This window comes from Lineus longissimus, chromosome 4, assembly GCF_910592395.1.
Source record: "Lineus longissimus chromosome 4, tnLinLong1.2, whole genome shotgun sequence".
Classification (NCBI taxonomy): Eukaryota; Metazoa; Nemertea; class Pilidiophora; order Heteronemertea; family Lineidae; genus Lineus; species Lineus longissimus.
Window position 1 is genome coordinate 3,716,218 of NC_088311.1, and position 24,833 is coordinate 3,741,050.

The window sequence follows — 24,833 nt, forward strand, 5'->3', positions numbered from 1 at the left end:
TTTGCCTAACGCTCGCTACAGTGGGTAGAGACATCAGTTTACATTTGCAACACAATAGAAACCAGGCCCTCCTATAATTAAAGTGCTGGAGGGGTATAGAAATGTGGGCCTTGCACCCCTCAAATTGACCTGATTCTTAGTTGTTACTATTTCGTCTCCAGGTCATTTCTTTTTTAGACCAACTGATGACTACATTTTGAAGACACCTGAAGAAAAATCCCATGCAGCTCGAGTAGAGTTACTGTATTGAAGTGAAAAAATTAAGAGAAAAACGATAGAATCAAGTGTGGGAATGAGAGTTGGGGTTTAAAATACTGCCTTTTGCCTTCCATCCATCTAGGACATTTGTTAACGCTTCCAACTGGTTATCGGTTTATCCACGGCCGCAATGGACCAGCTGGTTATCGGTTTAGCCACGGCCGCAATGGAATTGGTCTACCTCTGTTGGCATTCCGTTGTTTACATTCGATACGGAAATCGTGAAATTTTGATCACCTTTTAATCTTATTTACTCCGTTATTGAGAAACATAGCCATGCATTCGTAGGTCATGTCTATGATTCAAATAAATGTCCCGGTCTAGAACAAAGAACCGGGCTTATTTGTCGGGCGGAAAACTCGGAATTTGCCCTTCGAATTGGGGACAGGATCAATTTTTGTGTGTACATTTTGCAGTGCATTCTAGCTCGGTCTATAGGCGTACGTGCATTGGATTAATATAGAGAGGAGGAACGGTTGGTGTTGCCACTGTCTTAGTTTAGAGAAAACCAGTAGGCATGGCGTCACGGTGAGTATGACCATGATGAGTGTGGCCTTCATAATTCTACCTTCCTCTACTATCTAGCCTACAGGGACTACAGTCCCTCAGATAGATTAAGAAGCTACCCCTAAGATGATACTGCCTGGCTAAGAGTTCCTGACTGGCAGTGGTAGTATTCAAGTGGTACATTTATACCAAAAGGCACACATCAGAGGCTAGGAGAGTAACGTTAATAGTGCTCCACGACTGAGTTGCTGATCAGGAAAGATGTGATTGTGAAATCATTGGCAAGCAATTATTATTAGGAGGATGTTGTCAGGGGAGCAAGCAGCAGTCAGAGAGCAGTTTGTCTGAGAATCCAGCTTGCCATTTATTCTAAACCTTTAAACATATTTCAGAACTATAACAGAAAGAATGCGAGCCAGGCGGGCACGCTTGGCAGATACTGCGGAGGTTGCAGAAATGGTGGATGAAACAAAGACGGATCAAAGGGGAAAGAAGAAGAAGAGAAAGAAGGAAGAGGAGATTATTGAGGAAGGAACGTTGGGCATGGACAGTACTTGGGTGGGTATAGAAAATTACCCAAAGCGATGACAATGTTTGTTTTGATTTAGTGTGCTTTACAGTTTTGAAAACGAGTTTTGACTTGCTGTAAAAATAAAATCTGTTGGCTTTGTCAAGGAAGTTAAACCAGATCTGCAAGATGTTTGTGTGGCAAATTGTTAAGTTTCACTGCGTTCTTGCTGTGCTAGTTGCTTTGCATTTTTGTTCTATTTGATCAATTATATTTCGTTTCATTTGATTTTGCGTTTCGTTAGGATGGTGCTATGGAAACTCTAGGGAGATTGTCGGGCAGCGAGCTGTCAGATGAAGAGGTTGGTACACTCTACTCTTACATTTTGTGTTGTCGTGCACCATCAATATGACGTGATGCTTGGACACAGCCAGGTCATAATATTATGATAATGATGTTCAGTTGAGTATTGTCAAATTTTGTCTCAGTTCTTTATTTGACATTCACATGCTTTTTCAGATGATTGATGAAATTCAGAATGCTGAAGTTCTCATGGAGGATTTGAAAACAAAACATAAAGCGAGGAAGCGTGAGTTAGCAGATTCGTTAAAGAAAGACACAGATATCAAGGGAGAGCTGGGGACTGCCAGGATGAGGAGTAAAGCAAAACTAGAGGCGTCTTTGAGGCAGCGAGCTGCAGCAGATGAGGTGGTAGAGGCTACGACTATTGGACAACAGGAAGAGGGAGTGGCCAGATTGGAGGAAGGCATACTGGAAGATCTAGCACCAGATGTAGCAGGCATTAGTGAAGAACGAAAGCCCACACCATCACCTAGAGGAAAAACTGGTAGTTACATGTTAGATGCGTTGCCTGCATGAGCAAACTAGAATTAGAATGGCTATGCTCCTTTTTGAGAGACAAACGTGTCACTTGTGTACTCGCACACTTAATTGTAGAGTTTGAGATACACATACATAAGTGAGGACAGGCCAGAGTTGGAGACACCCATTCCAAGTCAGAGACAGTCGAAACTAGATGTTCCATGGGTTACCCTCAAGTAACAACTTTTGTTTTATTCAGGACTAATGGGCCTAGTGGATGCAGTGAAGGCAGCTGAAGAAGCCAAATCTGGAACGACAACTCCCCGCAAGTCTAGTGCCCCTGGTGGGAAGGCTCTGGGTCAAAGTATACGTGAAAGGCTGCAAAATAAAGCAAAAGCGGCAAGGGTAAGGATTACAGCAGATTTTCTATGAAATGAACTGTTACTATTATGTAACCCTAACTTTGTGGACTGAGTGCTGTTCCAATTTTCTATTCTGTGGGTACCTTATTTTACGTTCAGTCAGGTCAGGTTTTCACGTCTGAGACATTGAAGGAACGTGCTTGAGACAACTTATTGTGAAATAGTGTAACTCAGCCTAAGAATCCTTCTCGATTTCATTTCAGGAAAAAGCGGAGAGTGATGCACAGAAAGAGTTGCGACCTGGTAGGAGGCTGCGGGGTATCCGTGATAAACAGCTGACTACTCGATTTGATGATGAAGCTATGGTAAGTGTCGTCGTGAAAAACTTGCAAGACCCCTTCGATTGCACTATAATGAAATTATTTTCACATTTTTAAAATTGTCATGGAATCTGGATTGAAAGAACTGGCCGAAGTAAAAAGACACTCAGAACTCAGATTTAATTCGTCGATGAACTTAATTGTGTGCTCCTTCGTTTTGTTAAAGTGATGAAGATCCCCTTGTATTTTAAGCCTTTATTGCAATTCATTGTCAAAGAGTGGTCGTCTTGAATTAGATTACTTCAAAACAGTTCAATAGATATTGAATAATAGTAATATGAGTGACACTTTAAGTAAAGGCTGTTTGCAATTTTCATCATTAGCGTGCAGAAGAAGCACATTTAAAGAAAGCCATGGAAAAAGTTCGCCGTGATCGCTGGAGGCGGGCTGTTGATAACACAAAGGTGATGAAGCAGCTGCTGTTGGGATATGTTCCTAGCGCTGCAGCATGTTGATGAAATGTTTATATTTTGTTTGCCTGTATGATGGGGCATGTTTATTTGAGTGCATGCTATTCCTTGTTTACATTCACATGGAGTGCTTTGTGTTGAAGTTCATTGCATGTTCACTCTGATTGTTTGTATTGTTAATTCAAAGTTCGATTGGCTGATTGTCGGGTTGTTGGTGTCCCCTCCAAGGAATCAAGAGCCCAGTTCTAATCTTTGTTCCGGACACTCTCCTTTGGGGGAAGAGGGCACTGGTACTGTATGTCATTTTGACCTATAGCAATTTCACATGTAGTTGTAGCCCCCCTATAGTAAGGTGGTTTCTTATGCTCTTACAATACATGTGTAGCTACTTGTACATGTATGAGCTTTGGTCAAAATGGTACCCAAAACCAACGCTGTCTCCCCTATAATAGAGTGCATTGGCCAAGGACATGACTCCTCTTTCCAACCTCTACTCATTTTCTTGTATGTTGTGTGACTTGTTTGAATATCTTGATTGTTTGCATGTAAGTAATGGCATGTTATTCAACAGGAGGAGAAAGCGACGTCCATGAGAAGAAAATGGAAGAAGACAATCGGTCAGGCTATCGAGGGCGAGGAGGTGACATACTTTATATTGTTGCTGGATTTTAACTCTACTCACAGTAATATTACCTCACCCAGATATGGTCTGTTATCATATTAGACATTGAAAGATGTTTAAACTCCAATAAAATTATTTGGAAGTCTTTTTATTCTATTTGACACTATTAAGTATTTGTTAAATCGTTTGATGTGACTCAGAAAACGATACAACATGAAGTATCTGTTTTAGTGTTCATAACATTAACTACTTTCAGTACAGGTTAGTATATTTACTAGTTATGGTAGATGTTTTCCTTTTAATTGCTAATAATTTGTATGCATGCCTGATAGCAGATGGCTGTGTACATGTACTCTGATGACACTTCCCATCTCTTACAGTTACATTTTATCTTACTGCGGAAGGATTGAGACTGTTACGAATATCTATTCAACATTGCCAATACGACTTTTGCTGTCTGCAATATCAGAATGTGACTCCAGATTTTTGTCCTGGGTTCAAGGATCAGTAATTAGGGTTTCTTTCTGAATACTTTGCAACTTGTAGTTTACATTTGTTTGGTCAAAGTTTGCAGTATATAATGCATCAACTAAGTGAGAAGGATTTTCTAATCTTTATTTGTCTTATTCCTCTAGATTGTACCAACGGGCATTAGTAACGAAGAAGCGTATGATTTCTTCTGTCGTAACTGGGAACCAGAACCAGAGGAAGTCGAGGAGAAAAAAGACGCTGAGAAGGCTGTTGGCGAGAAGAAAGAGGGTGAGGTGGTGGAAGGGGAAGAGGCCAAGGAAGGGGAGGAGCCTAAACCTGGGCCCAGTCTTGAGGCTGGCGAAGAGATAGAGGAAGCCAAGGATGCTGAGGTAAGATTGTGTACACATATTGTGATTCATTCCCATCTCGGAGCTGCATTTCATTACAAGAGTATCTAATATTTTCAACCTCAAGTGGAAGAGGTATCAGTGGCAATGCCATGGTATGTAACAGTTTGGTTGTCCCTCAATGATGACAGACCCTGCCTATCCCTGTGTACTTTACACTTTATTACTAACATAAGTCTTTTCATCATGTGCGAGGACAGCTATCAGTTGTAGGAAGTTGTGCTGTCTGTATCGCTCTTGTTTCAATCTAGTGATTCTGATCAATTGTGCTTTTTTGTATACAGGGAGAAGAAGAGGGTGGACCACGGAAAAAGAAGGGCAAGAAGGGGAAGAAAGCCAAAACAGAAGAAGGTGAGCAGATTGAATGTATATTACATTGTCAAGGTCAGAGGTCTAGGTCAAAACGGTCAAGATAAGAGGAATATTACAGTGCCTGATCAGAGTTCTCATCCACATTATAAATGTTCTTTACTCCTTGTGATCTGGTGGCGTGATGTAAATATCCCTCTAGAAATATCACCATTTCTGTGCTATAAACAGTTTGAAAATTAATAGAATGGTCGAGTCTTCTCCATTGAGTTATAATTAGGAAGTCTTGTTTCTAAGATTGAACAACTACCTTCATTAATTTGGTGTTATCTAGGTCCAAAGAAGCTTACAGTCGGTAGGTGTATCATTCACGTTTTGTTCAGCATGTTCAGTCAATCCTCTCTTTGCTAATTATGGTGTGGAACCAGTGCATGTACAAATGCTGATCTCAAGTGTTAGGTATCAATTGCCATGACTGTTATGGATGGCATTTTCATGTTTTTGTGGGCTTGTACATATTGTGTGTTTGGTGTAAGGCAGCTCAGTTTGAAATAATGGGCACCGCAACTGATACCTGGCCAATGATAAAGACAATTCATCTCTTTGTGCATATGCTTCATGATTAAAGTTTTACCTTTCCAAGATTCCATGCCTCCCCTTTTGAATTTTTCCTATTCATTCTTCTTGATACAAGTAACCCTGATGCATTTTCTTCCTCATTAATAAGATAAGCACCCACAGGGTATTGTTTGAAGTTCTAAAAGTCATGAGATCGACCCTGAGGTTTTCGAAATCTTCTGTACACATGAAGTATTTGTATTGTATCGTAAAATCGGTAGTTTAGTTTTACTATAACGGATATATTGAGCATATACCGATACTTGTAATTTGGAAATTGTTGTGTATCAAACATTTTGTGTAATTGCACCAAGTGATGTACATGTACACAAAATTTCCTTTGGTCGATTAGTACAATCATGTTGGTATTTTTAATGCATGTTGTGTTCAAATCTGCTGGAAATGGCATTTTAGTCAGTGCACGAAATCTTACTGTTCATTCCCTCAAGTTTTTTATGATGCCACACTCAGGCAGGCAATGATAATCAGGATTTATCCTCAAACTAACTAACGAACTGTTGGTGACTTCCAGGAAGGCCAGTCACAGATGATATATGGGATGATGGTGGTAGGCCCTAATTGTTTTTTGCTTGGAGTGAAATTATCATACGTCACAAACTATTTGTCATTTTGTTGAACCTGTTGAAGTGACTTTTCTTTTATGGAGAGATAGTTGATTTAGAAATGTTTTAAGATTTCTTGATCTTCTCAGCTTCTGATGTGAAAATTTATTTTGTTGCTTTTAGTCAGGTTTATTCCAGTTCATGTACATGTAGCTATCTGTATATTGCAATTGTAACTAAGTTACTGATAACAGCCTACAAGGTGTTTCAAAAGATAGCACATTTTCTATAAGCCTGACGTATTTGCTCTGTTCAGCATGATTGAATTTGGTTATATTACCACAGGCTTTGTGGTACAGTCTGTCAACTTGCTGGAAGGGAGCTCTGCAACAATTACTTTGTATCCCAATCTTACTGATTGATATCTCTATCTGTCATTCCAGAGGAGCTGTTACTACCAGGAGATGATTCTAACAAGTCGTACACTGCCATCCGACGTGCGGAGTATAAGCCTTACAGAGAAAAACTCAAGGAGGAGACGGAGAAATATTACGTGCCATCGATGATTAATGGTACGATTTATCCCTCTGGATGAACCGGTTTGGGTTTTGATCAGTAAATAGTCCTGGCTCTTCTCTGCCTGTAAGCTAGAGATTAAAGATGTATATGAGGGACTGGGCAAGCTGTAGATCTCACATGCAGTACATGTATATGTTTGACCAGCTGTGAATTCAAGTCCTCAAAAAAGTTAAGCCAAGGTGGAAGTCTGACATTGGACCTATATCATTCAGAGGAAGAAGAAGAAATACACTCATATTTATATCTTGTATTGTATAAAATGTTTCAGTCGAAACTTCAAAGAAGATTGATGAGCATCTTCAGCCACGATATTTAGAGGAGGAGGGTCTCTACGTTGGTATCCGTCCCAAAGTATCCCATCGGAATGAGAACAAGCTAGAGGACAGGCTAGTGCATGAGCCAGATGGGATGGTAAGTCAAACTTGGGATTAGAGGATGGTCCATAGGGGTGAGGGAGGATGATGTCTATTCTGTTATCTGTCCTAAAGTATCGTATCGGAAGGAGAACAAGTCCAAGGACATTGTGATGGACTCCTCATGGTTGTAATAGTGAAATCAGAAGGATTTTGTTTCTTCTCCGCAAAATGTATCCTGACATGACTGATCTATAAAACTCCACCAGAATTGGATGATATATTGCTTATTCTAGGGCAAGAAATGGTTTGGAGAAGATGGAAAAGTGAAGACACTGCCGGATCCTCTCAAGGCTATACCATCTCGTCCTCCCATGCCAGAAGTACTTGAACCTTTACTCGAGACTGTTATGTACAAGGTAAGGGATCGTTGTCTGCAAAATTATGTTAACAAACCCAATGAAATGGAATGGATTGCGGTTTTGTTAGCATCACTTTTCGTCCATTTGCATGAAGCTGCAACAGAACTATCACCAAACGTCACCAATCTACATTTACCTGTGATGTGGTACCCCTGCTTCTAGCCCTAGGCCTACCCCTACCCATTAATAATGAACAATTTTATTTTCAGGCTGTGACCACTGAGTATGACCACCGATTTATAAATGGCGCTACGAGCTTGTCATCGAACTACCAAGTTGACTTGGACATCAACACATTGACGTTTACTCATCATCACTTGTTCAGTCGAGAGCATGTCCTAGCAGCACGCCTTACTCAGCTTTATGAGAACTTTGTGTTCAGAGGAAAGAAAAATATTGTTGAATTTTTAACTGAGAAGGTATGTTTTTCTTTCCAATTTTTATCATTCAGATTCCAAGGCAAATGATTGTAAGCCTGCAATTCTATTCGACGTCAAATCTCTATGTGAATATCAACGACACTTATCTCCTCACAATCTCATGTGATTGCATGTTCAAGCACTTGTCACTCTATCTGTTGAAAGGATTAACTTCTCTCTTTCATGCCTTTAGGTTCCCCTCTGAAACCACGGTTTCTCAGAAAGGACTTGTTCTTAGAATCAAATGATAGTCCTACCATTTAAAGTGGACTGCATTCCAACCGAAACATGTCCATTTATACAGAACTCTCTGGAGTCCTGTGCAAGTAGATATGTTCATTTGTGCAAGGGCTGTTGGGATACTCTCTTGAAATAGTTTGCCAAGTTAGGTGATTCAGAGTTTGGTCACAAGTGGAAGGTACATTTGTTTTGTTTATTCAGTTGAGAGCTTTGAAGGTTGCCACTCAGCATCTGAAGGAATCCATTATATCCCAGCGTGCTCAGGGTCGCGGTGGCAGCAATGCTGTTATCGACCAAAAGAGGAGGCTGAAAGACTACAAGTCAGAAATCAGGTAGGACATCAGGCTGTAGCATGCATTCTCCACTTGGTGATGCTCAAGATGGACAGCGAAGCAGCTTCAGGGGAATTCAGTGTCTTTGAATGATTTCCATTAATCGTGCACTGGATAGGAATTTGTCTAAAAGTTAATACCATGAATGTTTATACTAATTGTTTATACAAGGCACAATGGATGCAGTTGTTAAAAAGTTTACATTTTTTTTGCTGATAGGCAAGGATTTTAACCACTCGTCAATCATTCTGTGCAAAGTAGTTTTAATCCTCAAAGATTTCATCTAACTTTCTTTCTTTCCAGGGTGACGCGTCACCAGCGCGACATTGAGGAGGAAGAGGATCGAAATCTCATCAAGAATGTCATCAAGACATGGAAGGAGATAAAAAGTCTGAGGTCATTCCAGAAATGTACAAATACATCTGTCAAACTACAAATTAGGAAGTAAGTCATTGAAAAGGCTACAGGTTTTACAGCTATAAGTTGGCTTATAGACGGTTGAACAGTTTTATCAGTTCAAGGCTGCTATCACATATGTAATATTTTATGTCAAAGCAGTAGTACGGTTTGATCCAGATGGCAGAAGCCCGTTGACTTCAATGAACGACACCAAGTCTTGTAGTTCATTGGAAAAAGCGTGACACTTTGATCAACAGACTTAACATGATTTACGGTTTTCAGGGAAGCTAAGGACCGACAAACAGATGAGATCATCTGGCAGCAGGAGATTGACGACGAGGTCGACGAGATACAGGAAGCACATGAAGAGGAATACAGCAAGAACATGCTGGTATACAATGAGGCGATGGGCAAGTTCAGGGCACAGCAACAAGCCAAGCAGGAGGCAGATGCTCGACAACGGCAGAGGGATAGCTCACAGGGGAATCTTTTGGACGATGACCCAGTAAGTTGGTTCGGACAAATATGTTGAAAACATGGCTCAAGGAAAACTTACAGGTGATACTACTCGAATAATCATCTGTGTCACTGGTTATATTTGTAAAGTAAATTGAATTGGATCAAACTTGAACCCTATCTGGCCGAAGATTGAGTTGCATGGCAAATAAACCAAGTTGGTGCCAAAGCGTCGTGGCACATTAAACTGCTCATTTGCTTTGGAGGAGGAGTACTCCCCGGAGAATAATATCTCCAAATGCTGAGCAAACACTGAAGAAGAAGAACCCTATTAACTATGATTTCCTTTGTCTTCAGGTTGCTGAGCAGAAAGACTTGCACACTCTAAATGAGGCAGATTTACCTGAACCTGAGCCGCCAGTCAGAGTTCCTTTAGATAATGTTAGGGAGGAAGTGAGAGAAAAGGCATTCAGAATCCGCCGCCGGCCAGGTGAACCAAAACTGACACCAGAATTATCTCAGTCTGCGACGGTTATGCCAAAAAATCAGTGTCCAAGGTGAGCTTGGTTGACAATTTCCATTTCAGATTGGGATATATTTTCTATCTCTACAGACCTTTGAATGCTCACTTTATTGGTCTTGGATGCCACCAAAATTAAGTGATGGTTGATTTTGTCCTAAGATGGTCGGGTGTCAGATGTATGCCCAGTGCCAGAAACAGACAATAGTTCATTCTCCTCTGTTTGTGCATTTTCAGAGGGGAGCAAGCCCGCCGAGAATCTGTGGACAAGTGTAAGCTATTCGTCAGGGTGCTATTTAATGACAAGGAAGTCTCAAGAACTCCTTCAAGGTAGGTCATCCCTCTAAGAAATAGTGTAAGCTATTAATCATGGTTCTTCTGCCTTAGCAGCTATTCATTATGATGACATGCTTCTGATCAATTAGCAGAGACACATATCCTGTACACTATTGAGAGATTTGTCTTCAGTATGTTACCACTGATCAAACTCTATAAATATTACATGTTTATATATTGAAAACTTTTTTCTACAGAAATATTGGCCAGGAATTCCAAGTAACCTTTGCACAGATCTTCAATATTCAAATTGTTCAGTGGCCGGAGTCTATAAAGTTAGAGGTGAGTTTGAACATCTTCTCCTATAGTAACTGTCAGTCTCCATCTGGCGAAGAGTAGCACTGTGTGTGTTCTGTCATTCAGCTGTCCAATAAAGGTCAGCTGAGCTCCTTGGTTGAAGGTGAAGTGTCATGCCCAAGGGGCACATCGATTTAGCTGTTGTGGTCCTTCCATGAGTACTTCCGTGAGTACTTCCATGAGTGAACTTAAGTATTTTGTTCTATCCTCTAGGTGTATGAACTGAGTGGTTTTGCTGTTGAGAGGATGACAGAAGTGTACATGGCTATCCCTGAGAGTAGCACAACCACTGACAACGTTGTGCTGGAAGACATGGATTTTAGTAGCGACCAGGCTGTGGCTCATCGGCATGAGGGCGTAGGCAGTGGTAAGTTTGAAAAGCAGCTCAAGTAGTCTATTCTATCTATTCTATACTTCTAGTATCTATTCTGTAATCATGTTGCTCTTGGCGATAAATGAGTGAGCTGCTGCACATAGAAACCACTGATGACTAAAACCGTAAAACCATTTTGCGCCAATTGGAGAAACAGAAGAAGTAAAGCTTGATGAAAGGTCAGAACGCGTTTACATGTATTGGAGAAGATTACTGCAAATGTTTACATCATTTCTTTACAGATGTCTTGTTTACCTTTGAAGCAGACGGCTCCAACATGATATCATTGAATACGAGTGGGGTGATCAAGTCCAGTGTGTGCTGGTCTGTCAACGATGATGGGGTACCAATGGTACCACCAAGTACTTCTCAAACCAGTGCTTATAGGTAGGTAGTTAAGAGTATCTTATCGAGTTCGGTTCGCAATGACTATTGTGTGCTTTGGAACACTTGGATGTAAACTTCAGTACTTATGACAAAGTAACCTTGGAATCTTACCAGATCCTGAACAAACTTGGCTTATCACCGAAGTTAGACTTTGTTGGCTCAGTCGAGGTGAATTTCTTTCTTCAGAAATCAGTCCATTTGAGAGCACAATATATAGTGTGTATGGAGTCCTGTTTATCATAAGCGGTTTCTTTCGAAAGTATTTAAAGTCATTTGCATTCTATATGTTACAGTGCGTTCAAGAAATTTGATGCAGTCCAAGCGATTGGTGCATCTGGTATGGTAGACTTGGATAAACTTTCTAAATGGATTGCCGAGGCGAGACTTGACCCCAATGATCCCACCAATGCTGATCTTGTCTATCTCATGAAGGTAAGCTCACACTCTTCAACCAGAAAATCCTGACAGTGTTGTCCTTGGAATTAAAGATGTGTGTTTCATTAACATTATATCTTTGACCTCTCAAGCTGTTAATCATATTTGGTGCATTGATTTAGATTGAGCTGTGGGCACCAGTCACCCTTGTGGTCAAGGTCAAACTGGGGAGGTCACAGGCCAATTCTCAATTCCGTACATTTGCTAACACTTTAGAAAGTGTAGCTCTCCTTAATGATATTTTGTAACATAACCAATCTCTGATGTGGTTTGTGGCGCTACTAATTTCATTATTCCTTCCAATCATAGCCAATGGGAGGATCAGACGGCATGGGCATGGATGGCCGACTCAGGGTACCGGAGTACTTCCGTCTTGAACAGCTGCAGGAGGAATTCAACTTTGCCACGGACGAGGAGATGGATGGGAACCTCCGCTACCGGCTCCTGATGTACCGGGACCAAGAGATACAGGAGTTTAGAAACTATCGACCCATCCCTGCTCTGGAGCGCGAAGTACCGGTCGATATATTTGCCGTAAGATATTTATCATTTCAGTGGGAACCTCCACTACTGGCTACTGAAGTAGAAGGTCCAGGAGCTACTAGAGTTAAGAAACTACCTGCCCTAGAAAGGGAAGTCCCAGCAGACATGTTTGCGATGCAACCCAATGGATAGAGATCATTTTTACCCTCATCATCCTCATTATCGAATGAAGAAGAATGTTACTCCATTCCTTCTTTTTCATTTTGAAAGATTTGTATATTTTGTTTCCGATCTGGTATTTCTAGGAATACGAGAAGAAAAAGAAAGAGGAGGAAAGAATGAGACGGCAGAAGGACATTGAAAGTCACAGGGCGGCCGTGACCAGGTTCATGCAGAGAGTCAGGGAATCGGTCATGCAGAGGTTCAGGATCCTGGCGCATCAGAAACAGTTTTCAGATATGGTGTCAGAGGAAGAGGTCCCACAGATAGGGTAGGTAGTTCATACAGAAGTTAATAGATGCATGAATCACAGTGCGGTTACTTTTACCAGTTTCATGCCAATATCCCCGAAAACCCCTCGTCAACAAGATTCTATGTTTTCAAGATTGCGCCCTTTCCAATTGACAACTCAAATTCCTGAATGGACTTTAGGTGCCATTTTCTCTTCTCTCCAGCACCTTGATCCCCATGCTGATAAAGCTTGGTGAAGTGCGTCGCCCGCTACGCCCAGTCAGGAAGGAGAGGAAGAAGGTCACGGCACAGACTCTGTCCGGCATTGACGTCAAGATTCTTGTAAACATCATCCGAGCATACGATGTACCAATCAGATCGGACCAATCCAGTGGAGATGAGCGTAAATCTGAAAGGAGGGGTCGTCAAGTCAGCGTAAGTGTCCTATCCTTGTGCATTGTGTCATTTCCGTATGGCATTCTGACTATAACTTCGTCAAGAGGAAGCCTTGTAGTTTGCTATGCATGCCAAAGGAATTGACTCTCAACAATGTCTACACCTGTGTACGTATGAAGAATTTATGGCAACAGGTGAAGTGTGTGACTTGTCATAAATTTGCAGAACGTCATGCCAGGATAATGCCTTGTTAGAGATTTTGTCAAGAGGATTTAAGGGTCATTAAACTGATTCAAAGTTAATGCTGGATTCTTTTACCAAGCAGTTTTCTATTGGAGAAATATTCAGGCGTAAAGCGGTATTTTCAAGTCTTTACAAAAACTAAACAAGTCACAAGCAATCACTTTTGTAAAACACAACACATGAAATCAAGGGCTGAAGAGTCCAAACAAGCATGTCATCATATAAACATCATCATCTTCAACAAAAACGTTCACAACATTTGTAGTTCATACTTTAGTCACACTTTATAATCTGTTATTGAATAATTTGCTGGTAAATGTTACAAATTTATTTCAGTACTTTCTTAGTATTGAGTTGAAAAATAGTGACCGATTCTATTTCCAAAATTTCATTATCAATATTTTCTATTGCGTTTATGGTTGCATTTTCCCTCCTGTTCAGTACCCAAGTTCTAGGTTTTCACGAGCAGCTCGAGTGCAGAACTGGCAAACCTCAAGAGTGAGTCGTTCAGAATAAGTAACAAATGTCCCTGTTGAGTCGCGCTTTAGTGAAAAATATTTTAAAAGTTGTAATGCTACATTGTGGCATGCTTCAAAAAGTCCAAGACATCAATATTGCCGGGGAGTATTAAAATGTCAGGGACCAGATTGTATTCAAAATCAATGTGAAAGGTGCTTGCTTATTTGTCAAATTTTGCTTCTCAGTGAAATCTATATTGTGACGAATTTGCCTTTTGTCTTATCATTTGTCAAATCAAACATAAGTTCCAGAGTCAATCTCTTCCTGCACCTCCTCTGGTATTCTGGTTCGATGGCTTTTCCTCTTCTTATATTTCCTCATTTTACTTGATTCACCTTGAATTGCTCAGCAACAATGGGGACAAGTAAGACAAATAGCACAAGTGCTGAGTCTTTGGAAAAAGAAGATCGTGAGTTTGCATGCGTGAAACAACTGTATATTTCAGACGATATTGTCTCTATTTTGTTGTGGAGTAAACGTGGCTAAGCTTCCTTCAAAGTCTGTTTTTAAGTGGTCTTGTCTCAAGTTTTCTTTCTTACTTCATTATTCCATTCAAACATGTTGTTGTACGATCTAGTTCAAGGGCTACCCACACAATACTGTTGAACACGAAGACCAACACTACACGAAGGTAGAAAGAGTGCACATGTGATCATATTCATGACATTTTGACACATTTTATGCAATTCATTGGTTTACAATCTAGCGGGCCAGACCATTCTGAGATGTACAGGGACACTTTAGTTTTTCTGTTTGAAGCTGGATGACATTTTGAAGTCACGAGTGCCATGAGTTCACCAAAAAAATGCCTGCTAAACTCTTTGAATACGAGTTTTCTTGGTACAAATCATATGTCCGGGTATATCTTTGAATGATTATGTCATAATGGTACGGTACGGCCATTAGTTGAGACAGTGACCTGTCCTAGAGTTATTTGAACACTGTGTATGGCAGCTTCAGTCACCATAGTTATTCATGTCATAAGAATGTTTGTTGTAATTTGGTTTGAATTCGTTATTTTTTGGAACAGCGTGTTAAGGTTAATAGAATGGTATGTATTCTTGAAAGATTTTTCGGTGATATTGGCAAAAGAGAAGAAATATTAGTTTAAAATGAATATATAGTTTGTCAAAAGGTGCGGATCCTTGATATGAATACCTTGTTGAAGGTGACTTCAAGGTTACCTAGTCATTTTCACGACCAAGTTTATGGAGGAGGACAGGAAAGCCCTGTGCCGACTATTCATTTTACATGGAAAGGGAATCGTCTCTTAAAGCCCCTTAAAACATTTAGTAAAATCTACATCCATCTCAAGGACGTTATTTGATAGGTCTCCCTAATTCCTTCATTTTTTTCAAGATAAAATGTCTGACTTCAAATACAAAGAGATCTCTTTTGCTCATATCATGACAGATGTGTTTTTCTTGCCACAATTGTATCTTTTTACGCAAGATTGTGAAAATGTTTCCATTACTGTAAAACCGGAAACAGTCACGGCCATTTTATTCATGACTTTATGAAATTTCCACTTAAGCAATCTTTGAACTCATCTCAAAAATAAAAGGCACACGAGTATTTCCGTGTTTACAGTGTTTCATTGGCTTTATTGGGTTAGGGTTATTTAGTCATACATTAAATGTATTTTTGTTATTCTGCAGTTATTACATGTTTAATATAGCATTTGGCCTTCTAGTTATAGAGATTGTTATCTAAAGGAGTTTTTCATCATGAGCTGTTTCAGATAGATTTCAGATATTGTTTCAGTGTAGTGTGGGATTCGTATGAATCTTAACATTCTGGTTCCTAAGGATCCTGTCCTTGTTCATTCAATGATGCCGTTATGTTACTATACCTCCTTTTTCAAAATGTCAGCTTATTATTTCTCTCCTTTATTCCAATTTATTTCCTTTCGTATGTTCTTGTAAATATTCACGAAATGTAAATACTTGAACCAGTAATTTGTAAAGGCCATCACTATCACTTTTTTCGATTCAAAAGCAAAAAGGCAGGGTCAAATGCAGTCAGTTCAGTCTCTAGATAATTGCTTCTGTTTCGTACCCTCAAGTGTCTATCCCTGCCTATTTTCCATTGCGAATTCCTTTGTAGTGTTGATATTTGTGTCGATATCACCAAAGCTAAAGCAATGCTGGGTGCAGCTAGTCAGCTTCATCTGATCATCAGCGATCTTCTTATTCTAGGACCTGGTGCGACCATACGTTGAGGTGATGTTCCAGAAGGAGGTCTATTGTACATCCGTTGCTGATGGGCCAAACCCCAGCTGGAATGAGGATCTACTGCTACATTTCCGGTAAGCTCTCTTACGTCTCAAGTCTAACAGGCACCGAGGAAGAGTGTATCCTTTCCTTTGGCCTTGGTGCTCCAACTCATTTACCTTCATCGCAGTTCAATTGCCCGGAGCCTGGTACTGAACAGCATTATATTGCAGGTACTTTACCACTTACCAGGGCTTTATGGTCTGAAACAGGTTTCTTCCAAATTCCAAATTGCTCAGTATCTGTTCTTCATCCTAAATTAGCTCAGACATTGTAATGATGGTCCAGTCAAACTCCCCAAAGGATATTCGCTCTAAATGGAGAAAAAATGAGCCAGGTGCCTTTGTCATATGAAATGACAACTACATGACTCATGTTCAATATGTCATCCATTGTATAATTCTGATGTCCCCAAGTTGCACTATATCTTCCTCTTTGCAGCCCTCCCAACAATGACTTCACATCAACTAACCTGCAGACCGTAAAGGACGTCATCTACTTTAACTTGTTCGATGAAGTCGTTGTGGACGTCCTTCAGGACGACCGAGAAAGAACAACAAACATTCATCGCCGTATTGAGAAGAAATGGCTTGGATGCCTTAGGATACCATTCTCGACTTTGTATCTTAATTCAAAGGTAACATATCAGACTGTGTCAATTTTTAAGATATGTTAAAGACAATGCTTAATCCAACCCTTATTTTCTATAATTGTAAGGGCTCATGAAGCCACTGTATATACTCTGTTCGATACTTCATTTTCATGATGTCCAATTGACCTTTTCAGATTGAAGGCACATTCCGCATTGACATGCCACCGGTGCTTCTCGGCTACATGCACGATCTGAAGGGGAACCGTATTGATTCAGACTTCGGCCCAGAGATGGAGGTAGCAATGGGAGAGGTGGATCAGACATTCCTCAGTATGTTTCTGACCATCGAACCTCAGCTGTCACCACCTGAACCATTTGAAGAAAAGGTAAGTGTGTAACAGGAATCGATGTCCCATGGAGAAACTGTCAGTCCTACCCTATTGTTGATGAATGATTTCAAGATGCCCATGCAAACATTGTTATGACAGCGCTAACAACTGATGATGCCATGTTGTCTGTTGTTCTGCACCATTGCAGAACCCAGCGTTGACTGCAAATGTGGACAGTCCTTCAGTGATGTCTGCGGTAGCTCTTTATCTATTATTGATATAAAAAATATTCTCCATACATGTCCATGTAATCCATACATTGTCTTGATTGCAGACCGAGGTGTATAAAGAGAAGTTTAAGGAGCTAACACGTGTACAGTTCTTATTAATAATACATTTTTGAATATGTTCAGTCTTCAGTCTTGGGAATCAGTTTCTTTTTGCTTGAAAAGGTACTTCGTTCAGGTTTGATGCAATCTTTGGAAATAAGTTTGAAAATGGCACTTCTTATGCATTCTTGATTATTCCTCAGGCTGCATGCCTGGCCAATCAAATGAGAGCTTCGTTGGTAGAATCAATATTTTTTGAAAGCAAATTTTAAAAATCTCTGTATGATGTCTTCCTAGTTGAGCAATCTGATTCTGATTCCTTTTCGCCTTTGACTATTAGTTACGATTATATTGCGGTTATGAGTTTTGCGTTACTGCTCCCCAAATGGTGTAGCTGATCCCTCAATCATTGACCCCTGCATTGTTACCTTATTCGTTTGATTATTTAGGCCCTTGATATTTTGACTGCTTGTCAGTCATTGATTCCCTGCAATTGTATTGGTTATTAGTTTTGCTTTAGAGTTCCCAAAAATAAAAGCTGATCCATCGGCAAATCCCCCCCCCCACCATTAGTCAGTCACTGTTTGATCGTCCTACATTGTAGTTATTGTAGTTATCACTTATTCCTATTTCAGCAACTAGCCCTATTAGTGAGTTCATTGTTGTTAATTACTGTCATGATGTGATGTCAACATAAAATTCAAGTTAATAACCATTTTCTATAACGAAGTCTGTGTATCCCTGTGTATAAAGGCCTACTCCATTCATTCAGAAATTTGAGAAATAAACTTGAAGTTCTTATATGTCGCCTTTTAATGCACAACCTTCTCAAAGAGCTTCTCATTTGGTCCCCAGTCAATCTGTAGAACTCAGATGAGTAGCTCAATTGGCTACTAATAATAAACAAGAATGGTGCAGGCCTTTAGAGTCCATTCTGCATGTGAGTGTCTTCTGAAGTTATACTGATTCTTTAACACCTTCCATCATGTCAAATAAATCCTAATATAATTCAAATAACAGAGAAGCTATCGTCCATCTTAAAGTGTAACAGCCCCTAAAATACCCCGCAGATGCATGAGAGCAACACGATGGTGTTTTAAATGACAAACTAACTTGAATCTGAGTTGACATTGACTTTCTGTGCATAGGCTGATGGGCAATATGTTGTTGTGACTCATTGTTCCGCGTCCCTTCACAGGTACATGTGATTCTTCTGCACAGCTAAGAAAACTATTTCCTGATATATTCTACCTTGGAGTAGGAGTTCTTATGAGAGCTTGTCATTCGATTTCTGAGCAGCGAATCACACATTCTTACCGTTCTCTGTTCATGACATCTTGTTGATACTTTCGGCATAGATTCCTGACTTTATCGTCTCATATGGCCCTCCGGTGTGAAAACCTTGGAATTACATGAACATGTACATGTATCGCAACCCAGACATGGAGAAGAGACATATCTTTCTTGAACTACCACTCGATTACCAGGAGGTGGCAAACAATGATGGACGAAAATATACTTTCCTCGGTTATGTAAAAAGAAATCTATCTGAATATTATCTCTAACATGTCTTACTGTCAAACTGAGTGTTTTTTGAATGTCACAAACAAAGTTGTTGCTTGCTCTGAGCACCAATGCTATGCCTCGCTGTTTCACATGGTGGTTGGTGTCATTGTATCTTCTGTGTTGATGACCTGTGGCAATTCTGTGTGGTTGCGGTCAACCAGGTTTGGTCTTTAAGCAGATAATGATACCAATACAAAGTGACATTAGTTGCTGACATGTATGCAATACAGACCAAGTCCATCATGTCTCAAAGGTAACGACTGGATTAACAGGCCAACTTTGTAGATTTATTTCAAAAGAAGTGATTTTGGTTAGAGCTGGTAGTCTATATCCAAAAGTGTAAAATATGAACTTTCAGATTCTGCCTATAATTTTCATCAATGAAACATATGTTCTAGTTTTCTTTCAAACTTCACATTGAGTTTGCATGCTTAGTGAAAGTATTTGTTTGATAAGAGTTATAACTGAAGCCAAACTTAACAATGAACTTTATTTGTTATCAACAGTTTGAAAGTAACGAAGATGAAAAACTGATCGAGGCAGCAGAGGGGTGGCAGTCTGAACTACGCAAGAAGTTTCAAAAACGTGATTACAAAACGACAGTGACAGATCTGAATGGGAAGTCTGTGTTCATCACACGATACTTCAAGTCAATCAAGCCACCAGAAGAATTGCTGAATAAGAGCAGCGGTTCATTGGCAACAGCGGTAAGTTATCAAAGGTGGCATTCCATTCATCGGTTACATCACACATATCGTTGTTTCGGGTATTTGTCACGGCCACACCCCAACATTTTTACATGCAGAAATTTGAAATATCTGATAATTTGCTTGGAGTCAATCCCTCGAATTTTGTGTGTTGAATTTCATGACACACTAAGTGTGCGAAATTGTAAGGCCGGGGAAGTAAAAAAATTGAAGTGATATTTAGATTATTATTGTGCTGTTGGTTTCAGGAAGAGGTAGCGCGCTATGTGTCTATGATCCCATTCGTCTCAGACAGCGTCATTTTCCCTGGAATTTGTGATATCTGGAGCACTTGTGATGTAAGTTACTAGCCTACATATCTTTCTGAGTTAGTGTGATAGTGTCCTGTAAAGGTGTCTAAATCATAGCCCAAGGTATGATGTTCAAATTGTGTGTGCTGAGCCCAACTCATTTCCAATTGTTACACAGTCTTGAACATCGTTCAGATTTCTTACGAAAGTCAGGTGTATACATGGCTAATGATTGCTATGTTTATCGTTTCCAGCAATTCATGCGGATGTTGGCGGGAGATGAAGAAGAACATGCCGTCTTGTTGACAAACTATTTCATGAGCATGGACAAGAAAGTGTGGCTAGTTTTAGGTAAGTGAACTGAAGTTTCAGAGGATATCGTTCACTAAGGAGAATGAAGTAAAATGTTGGTAAACGAACAGACAGCCTGTTGAGTGCTTAGTTGCCATGTCAACCTTTAGTGGTAGAAATCGGTCAAAATTGTTAACAAAAATGGTGCTTGAACTAGCATTATCAGTTGTGTATACTACAGAAATTGTGTGATTGATTCAATTTGTTTCTGCTTGCAGGGCAGGCCATACCAGAGGGTTCGACCGCATATGTTCTGACTGAGGAGGACAGTGATTACTGGTTATGGAACGCGAGTAGCGGGCAACATTACAGCATCAAGAGGGACCACTTCGTGCCACTACAGTCTGTTGGCTGCATCGTCAACCATGAGAATGTGAGTCTGGAAAACTTCAGGCTTTAAGGGAAAAATCTCCGAAATGCCTGGACCATTATCCTTTTCTGTGCTGACCCGCCTTTTTTTCAGAGTAAAAATTAAAATCCAACTTTTGGGGTTCAAAAGGAGTGTAATTTTAAAATCGGTGACCCTTCTGGAAAACATTTTCTTTTTTTATCGAGGATCCTTGCTTGACTGGACAGTACTGCTTACAACATTTAATAACATCAGTCTGAAGTATAAATGAGGACAACCTTATCAAAGTTTATTTACACAAAAAATCCAATTATTTCAATAAAAAAATTCATTTCAGATTTGGGCTAATATCCAAGAACATGACGCTCCAGCCAGGATGTCATTCGACGTCACAGATGCCAAATGCTGGAAGCCATTCTTCTATTCCAGATTTCTTAATCCTGGCCTCAGTAGTGTTCAGGTGAGATATGACTTGAGAAAGTCTGATAGTGTTGCAGTAGTGATCTTGTTGGATGTCGCCAGTTGAATAGTGCCATTTCACTTTCACAACTAGGCTCACCGGAATCAAAACTGTTTTGTTCTGATTGATGTAACAATGAATTCTAAAACACCTTGGTTACAATGATTTTGGGTTACATTTTAGCACCACCCTCATGGTGTCTGGTGAGATCACCGATAGCTCCAGTTATGTTTCAATTCCTTAAACTAACTGCTGCCACCTAGTAGTTTGCGGACGGCTCTTTTTTTGCTGATCGAATAGTGTGTTAACTGTTGATGTGCTATTCCAGCCTGACCGTCTCGACTACCAACCGACCGAGAGGGCATTCGTGGGAGACTTACAGGACAAGTTAGAGCGAACACTTCGGGAGAAGATCATGGAATGGAGGCCACGCCATGTGACCAGGTGGAATCGCTACTGTATGCAGGCCTTCAGGAAACTGCTCATCAAGTGAGTGGTGTTTTGGGTTACATTCCTTGCTATGGCTAAAAAATAGGGACACGCAACTGCCCGACCACATTATGAGAGGTTTCATCGACCATCCTGGTTCACGTAAGAATCGTGATGACCACCTTCACTATAGAATATGCATCAGAATGATGTCAAAATATCAGACACTCAAAACAGTGCAACATCCTCGTTACGCCACGTAGCGATGGCCATAGGTTTGCTCGTTCCCTCTTAGGTAGAAGATTTAACTTCCTTTGTCTTTTCATATTTTCCAGGTTTGAAGAATCTGGTGGGAAGAGCATGAGAGATAAAAGCTTTGCTGAACTCGATGGCATATTGCAAACATACAAGGTGGGTCTTCAGAAAAACCAAACTTCGAACAAATCGGCCCAATAATTTTGGCCCAAACGGACGTGGTCATTTACTTTGGAAAAAGCCTATAGTAAAGTCTTCAGGGATTTGCATGGTGGAGCTCTGGTTGCAACTGGACTCCTGGACTGGTTCCACAACTTTTGTTGTATAATACATCCTTCACCTTGACCATGACTGTACTTATAATATGCTCTCTTCATTTTCAGATGTCTGGCTTCCCTCTCAACTCACCATTCACCGAAATCGAACCGATTGTTGATTCCGTGTTTGCTACAGGCGTCCATGAAAATGAGGCCAAGGAAGTTGAGTTTGCCTTAGCTGTGTACATCCATCCGTACCCGAATTCCATCCTGTCTGTCTGGGTTTATGTTGCATCCCTTACAAGGAAGAAATAGGTCCACTGACTTCTCACAGACTGAATGGGTGTATTTTATCACTCCATTGGATATTCACTGGATATTTGACATAGCAAATCACCCTGCCCAGTGACACATTGGTCCTTCATACATTGTCAAACATTTCAGGACAAACTATATATAATACTAGTACACAACGGCAAAGGATCTGTTTATCCATCGGAAGTGTGTGGACATTTTAAGCCTTCTCGTTGACAGGTTTCCCTTGAGGAGTGATTGTTTTTGAAGGTTACTTTAGTTGTTTTCATATAACTTCATCTGTGATTCCGTCCAGGCATTAGGTCAATTTAGTCATAATTTATATCTTATTTTAGTGCATGAGGTAGTCGTAATGTTGAAGGCTGTAGTTGTTTCATGATGATTTTAGACTTAAAAATATTTAGTATAAATCAAAGCTCTTTTATATGTCCAATAAGTTTAGAGATAAAGGGAAGTGAACCATTTAAACCTTATATCAGTTCTCTGTTGTCCACCTCCATTTAATTAAGCACAGACATGAGTGTATTTCTGTCTCCCAGCCCTACAAGTCTGATGCAAGTTTAAATGTCTGTAAGCTATCTTTCTAGCTAGTAGTTTCAGCATATTCCGATCCTATTTGTATAAACAACAATAGCAAAATTTATAAGACGTGTTGTTAGACATTTTTGATGATAGCCACAGTTTTTACAAAATTTATCAAGTTTGTAGGGGACGGGTTATCTGATAAGCCGGCTCATTAGGTAGAAAATAAATTTTTCTACATTTTTATAGAAGACACTTGTAATTTCTTTGTCATTTATGATGTTGTCGGATATCTCAGTGTCGGATGTTAGGTACTAGTCTATGATGGATGAAGAACTGCTGCTGGCCCCAGTAGATATCAATCCCACCTTTCAATACCCCACGCAGATGACTCCCACAGCAATGGCTGATTCTTGACTAAAATGAACAATCCATTTCTCCACCGAACCATTGTCCTCCACCTATAAAAGTGGATGTGATAGTATCAGTTCATACTTGAGAGATGTCCTGTGTCCATTTTGGACGTAATTACCTAAAGCTATGATAGAGGTGATGATCTGTGAGCGTCTTGGATGTGATCTCCGAATGATATGATTGATGTGATGATCTGTGTCCGTCTTGGATGTGATCCCGGAAAGATATGATTGATGTGATGATCTGTGTCCGTCTTGGATGTGATCCCGGAAAGATATGATTGATGTGATGAGCTGTGTCCGTCTTGGATGTGATCCCCGAAAGATATGATTGATGTGATGAGCTGTGTCCGTCTTGGATGTGATCCCCGAATGATATGATTGATGTGATGAGCTGTGTCCGTCTTGGATGTGATCCCTGAAAGATATGATTGATGTGATGATCGGTGTCCGTCTTGGATGTGATCCCCGAAAGATATGATTGATGTGATGATCTGTGTCCCGTCTTGGATGTGATCCCCGAAAGATATGATTGATGTGATGAGCTGGGTCCGTCTTGGATGTGATTCCCGAAAGATATGATTGATGTGATGAGCTGTGTCCGTCTTGGATGTGATCCCCGAAAGATATGATTGATGTGATGATCTGTGTCCGTCTTGGATGTGATCCCTGAAAGATATGATTGATGTGATGAGCTGTGTCCGTCTTGGATGTGATCCCCGAAAGATATGATTGATGTGATGAGCTGTGTCCGTCTTGGATGTGATCCCTGAAAGATATGATTGATGTGATAATTTGTGTCCGTCTTGGATGTGATCCCCGAAAGATATGATTGATGTGATGATCTGTGTCCGTCTTGGATGTGATCCCCGAAAGATATGATTGATGTGATAATTTGTGTCCGTCTTGGATGTGATCCCCGAAAGATATGATTGATGTGATGATCTGTGTCCGTCTTGGATGTGATCCCCGAAAGATATGATTGATGTGATGATCTGTGTCCGTCTTGGATGTGATCCCCGAATGATATGATTGATGTGATGATCTGTGTCCGTCTTGGATGTGATCCCCGAAAGATATGATTGATGTGATGATCTGTGTCCGTCTTGGATGTGATCCCTGAAAGATATGATTGATGTGATGAGCTGTGTCCGTCTTGGATGTGATCCCCGAAAGATATGATTGATGTGATGTCTTGTGTCCGTCTTCGATGTGATTCCATGAAAATCTGTCAGATGGGATGTTCTACGTCCGTCCTTGACACGATTCCATAAGTATTTGATGATCATATATGCTGCCCCGTGTCCAACTTTGAGTGTTACTCCCAAAAGAGAATGTGATGTCCCATGTCAGTCTTAGATGCGATTCCCTGAAAAGGATAGATGTGATATCCTTTGTCCTTCTTGAAATGGAAACCCAATAGACCCCATCCGCGACTCCGCCTAGACACCTAGCCCAGGGCTCACTGATTGATCGCCCTCCCCCCCAAAAAAAATAATTTCATATTCGTCTACCACCTG

At 40.4% G+C, this 24,833-nt stretch overlaps 1 protein-coding gene across 7 annotated transcripts; it reads left to right on the forward strand.

Annotated features, from left to right (window-relative positions):
* The first annotated feature begins 457 nt into the window (after nt 1–457).
* Nucleotides 458–23,151, forward strand: LOC135487164 (coiled-coil and C2 domain-containing protein 2A-like). 7 transcript variants are annotated; one of them, XM_064770613.1, is made up of 39 exons: nt 458–786; nt 1,158–1,323; nt 1,578–1,634; nt 1,793–2,120; nt 2,355–2,500; nt 2,721–2,822; nt 3,161–3,241; nt 4,505–4,729; nt 5,032–5,098; nt 5,391–5,411; nt 6,681–6,809; nt 7,085–7,227; nt 7,466–7,588; nt 7,801–8,010; nt 8,452–8,582; nt 8,886–9,026; nt 9,264–9,486; nt 9,795–9,994; nt 10,195–10,287; nt 10,491–10,575; nt 10,804–10,957; nt 11,206–11,350; nt 11,644–11,782; nt 12,095–12,319; nt 12,574–12,758; nt 12,943–13,153; nt 14,226–14,285; nt 16,075–16,184; nt 16,591–16,786; nt 16,936–17,127; nt 18,035–18,049; nt 19,472–19,672; nt 19,921–20,010; nt 20,217–20,313; nt 20,532–20,686; nt 21,000–21,122; nt 21,451–21,611; nt 21,887–21,962; nt 22,190–23,151. In XM_064770613.1, exons 1-39 carry the CDS (start codon nt 776–778, stop codon nt 22,376–22,378), a joined length of 5,406 nt encoding a protein of 1,801 aa, XP_064626683.1. In that variant the 5' UTR covers nt 458–775; the 3' UTR covers nt 22,379–23,151. The 7 variants fall into 7 exon arrangements, with proteins under 7 accessions (XP_064626683.1, XP_064626687.1, XP_064626684.1 ...); XM_064770617.1 differs by lacking the exon at nt 14,226–14,285 and adding an exon at nt 14,907–14,927; XM_064770614.1 differs by lacking the exon at nt 3,161–3,241 and adding an exon at nt 3,819–3,887.
* Nucleotides 23,152–24,833: the final 1,682 nt, after the last annotated feature.

Bases quoted from the DNA above. Each gene is read 5' to 3' on its own strand.
- LOC135487164 (XM_064770613.1), top strand. The intron at 3,242-4,504 runs GTGATGAAGCAG...TTATTCCTCTAG, and splicing joins GGGCTGTTGATAACACAAAG to ATTGTACCAACGGGCATTAG. The intron at 5,412-6,680 runs GTAGGTGTATCA...CTGTCATTCCAG, and splicing joins TCCAAAGAAGCTTACAGTCG to AGGAGCTGTTACTACCAGGA.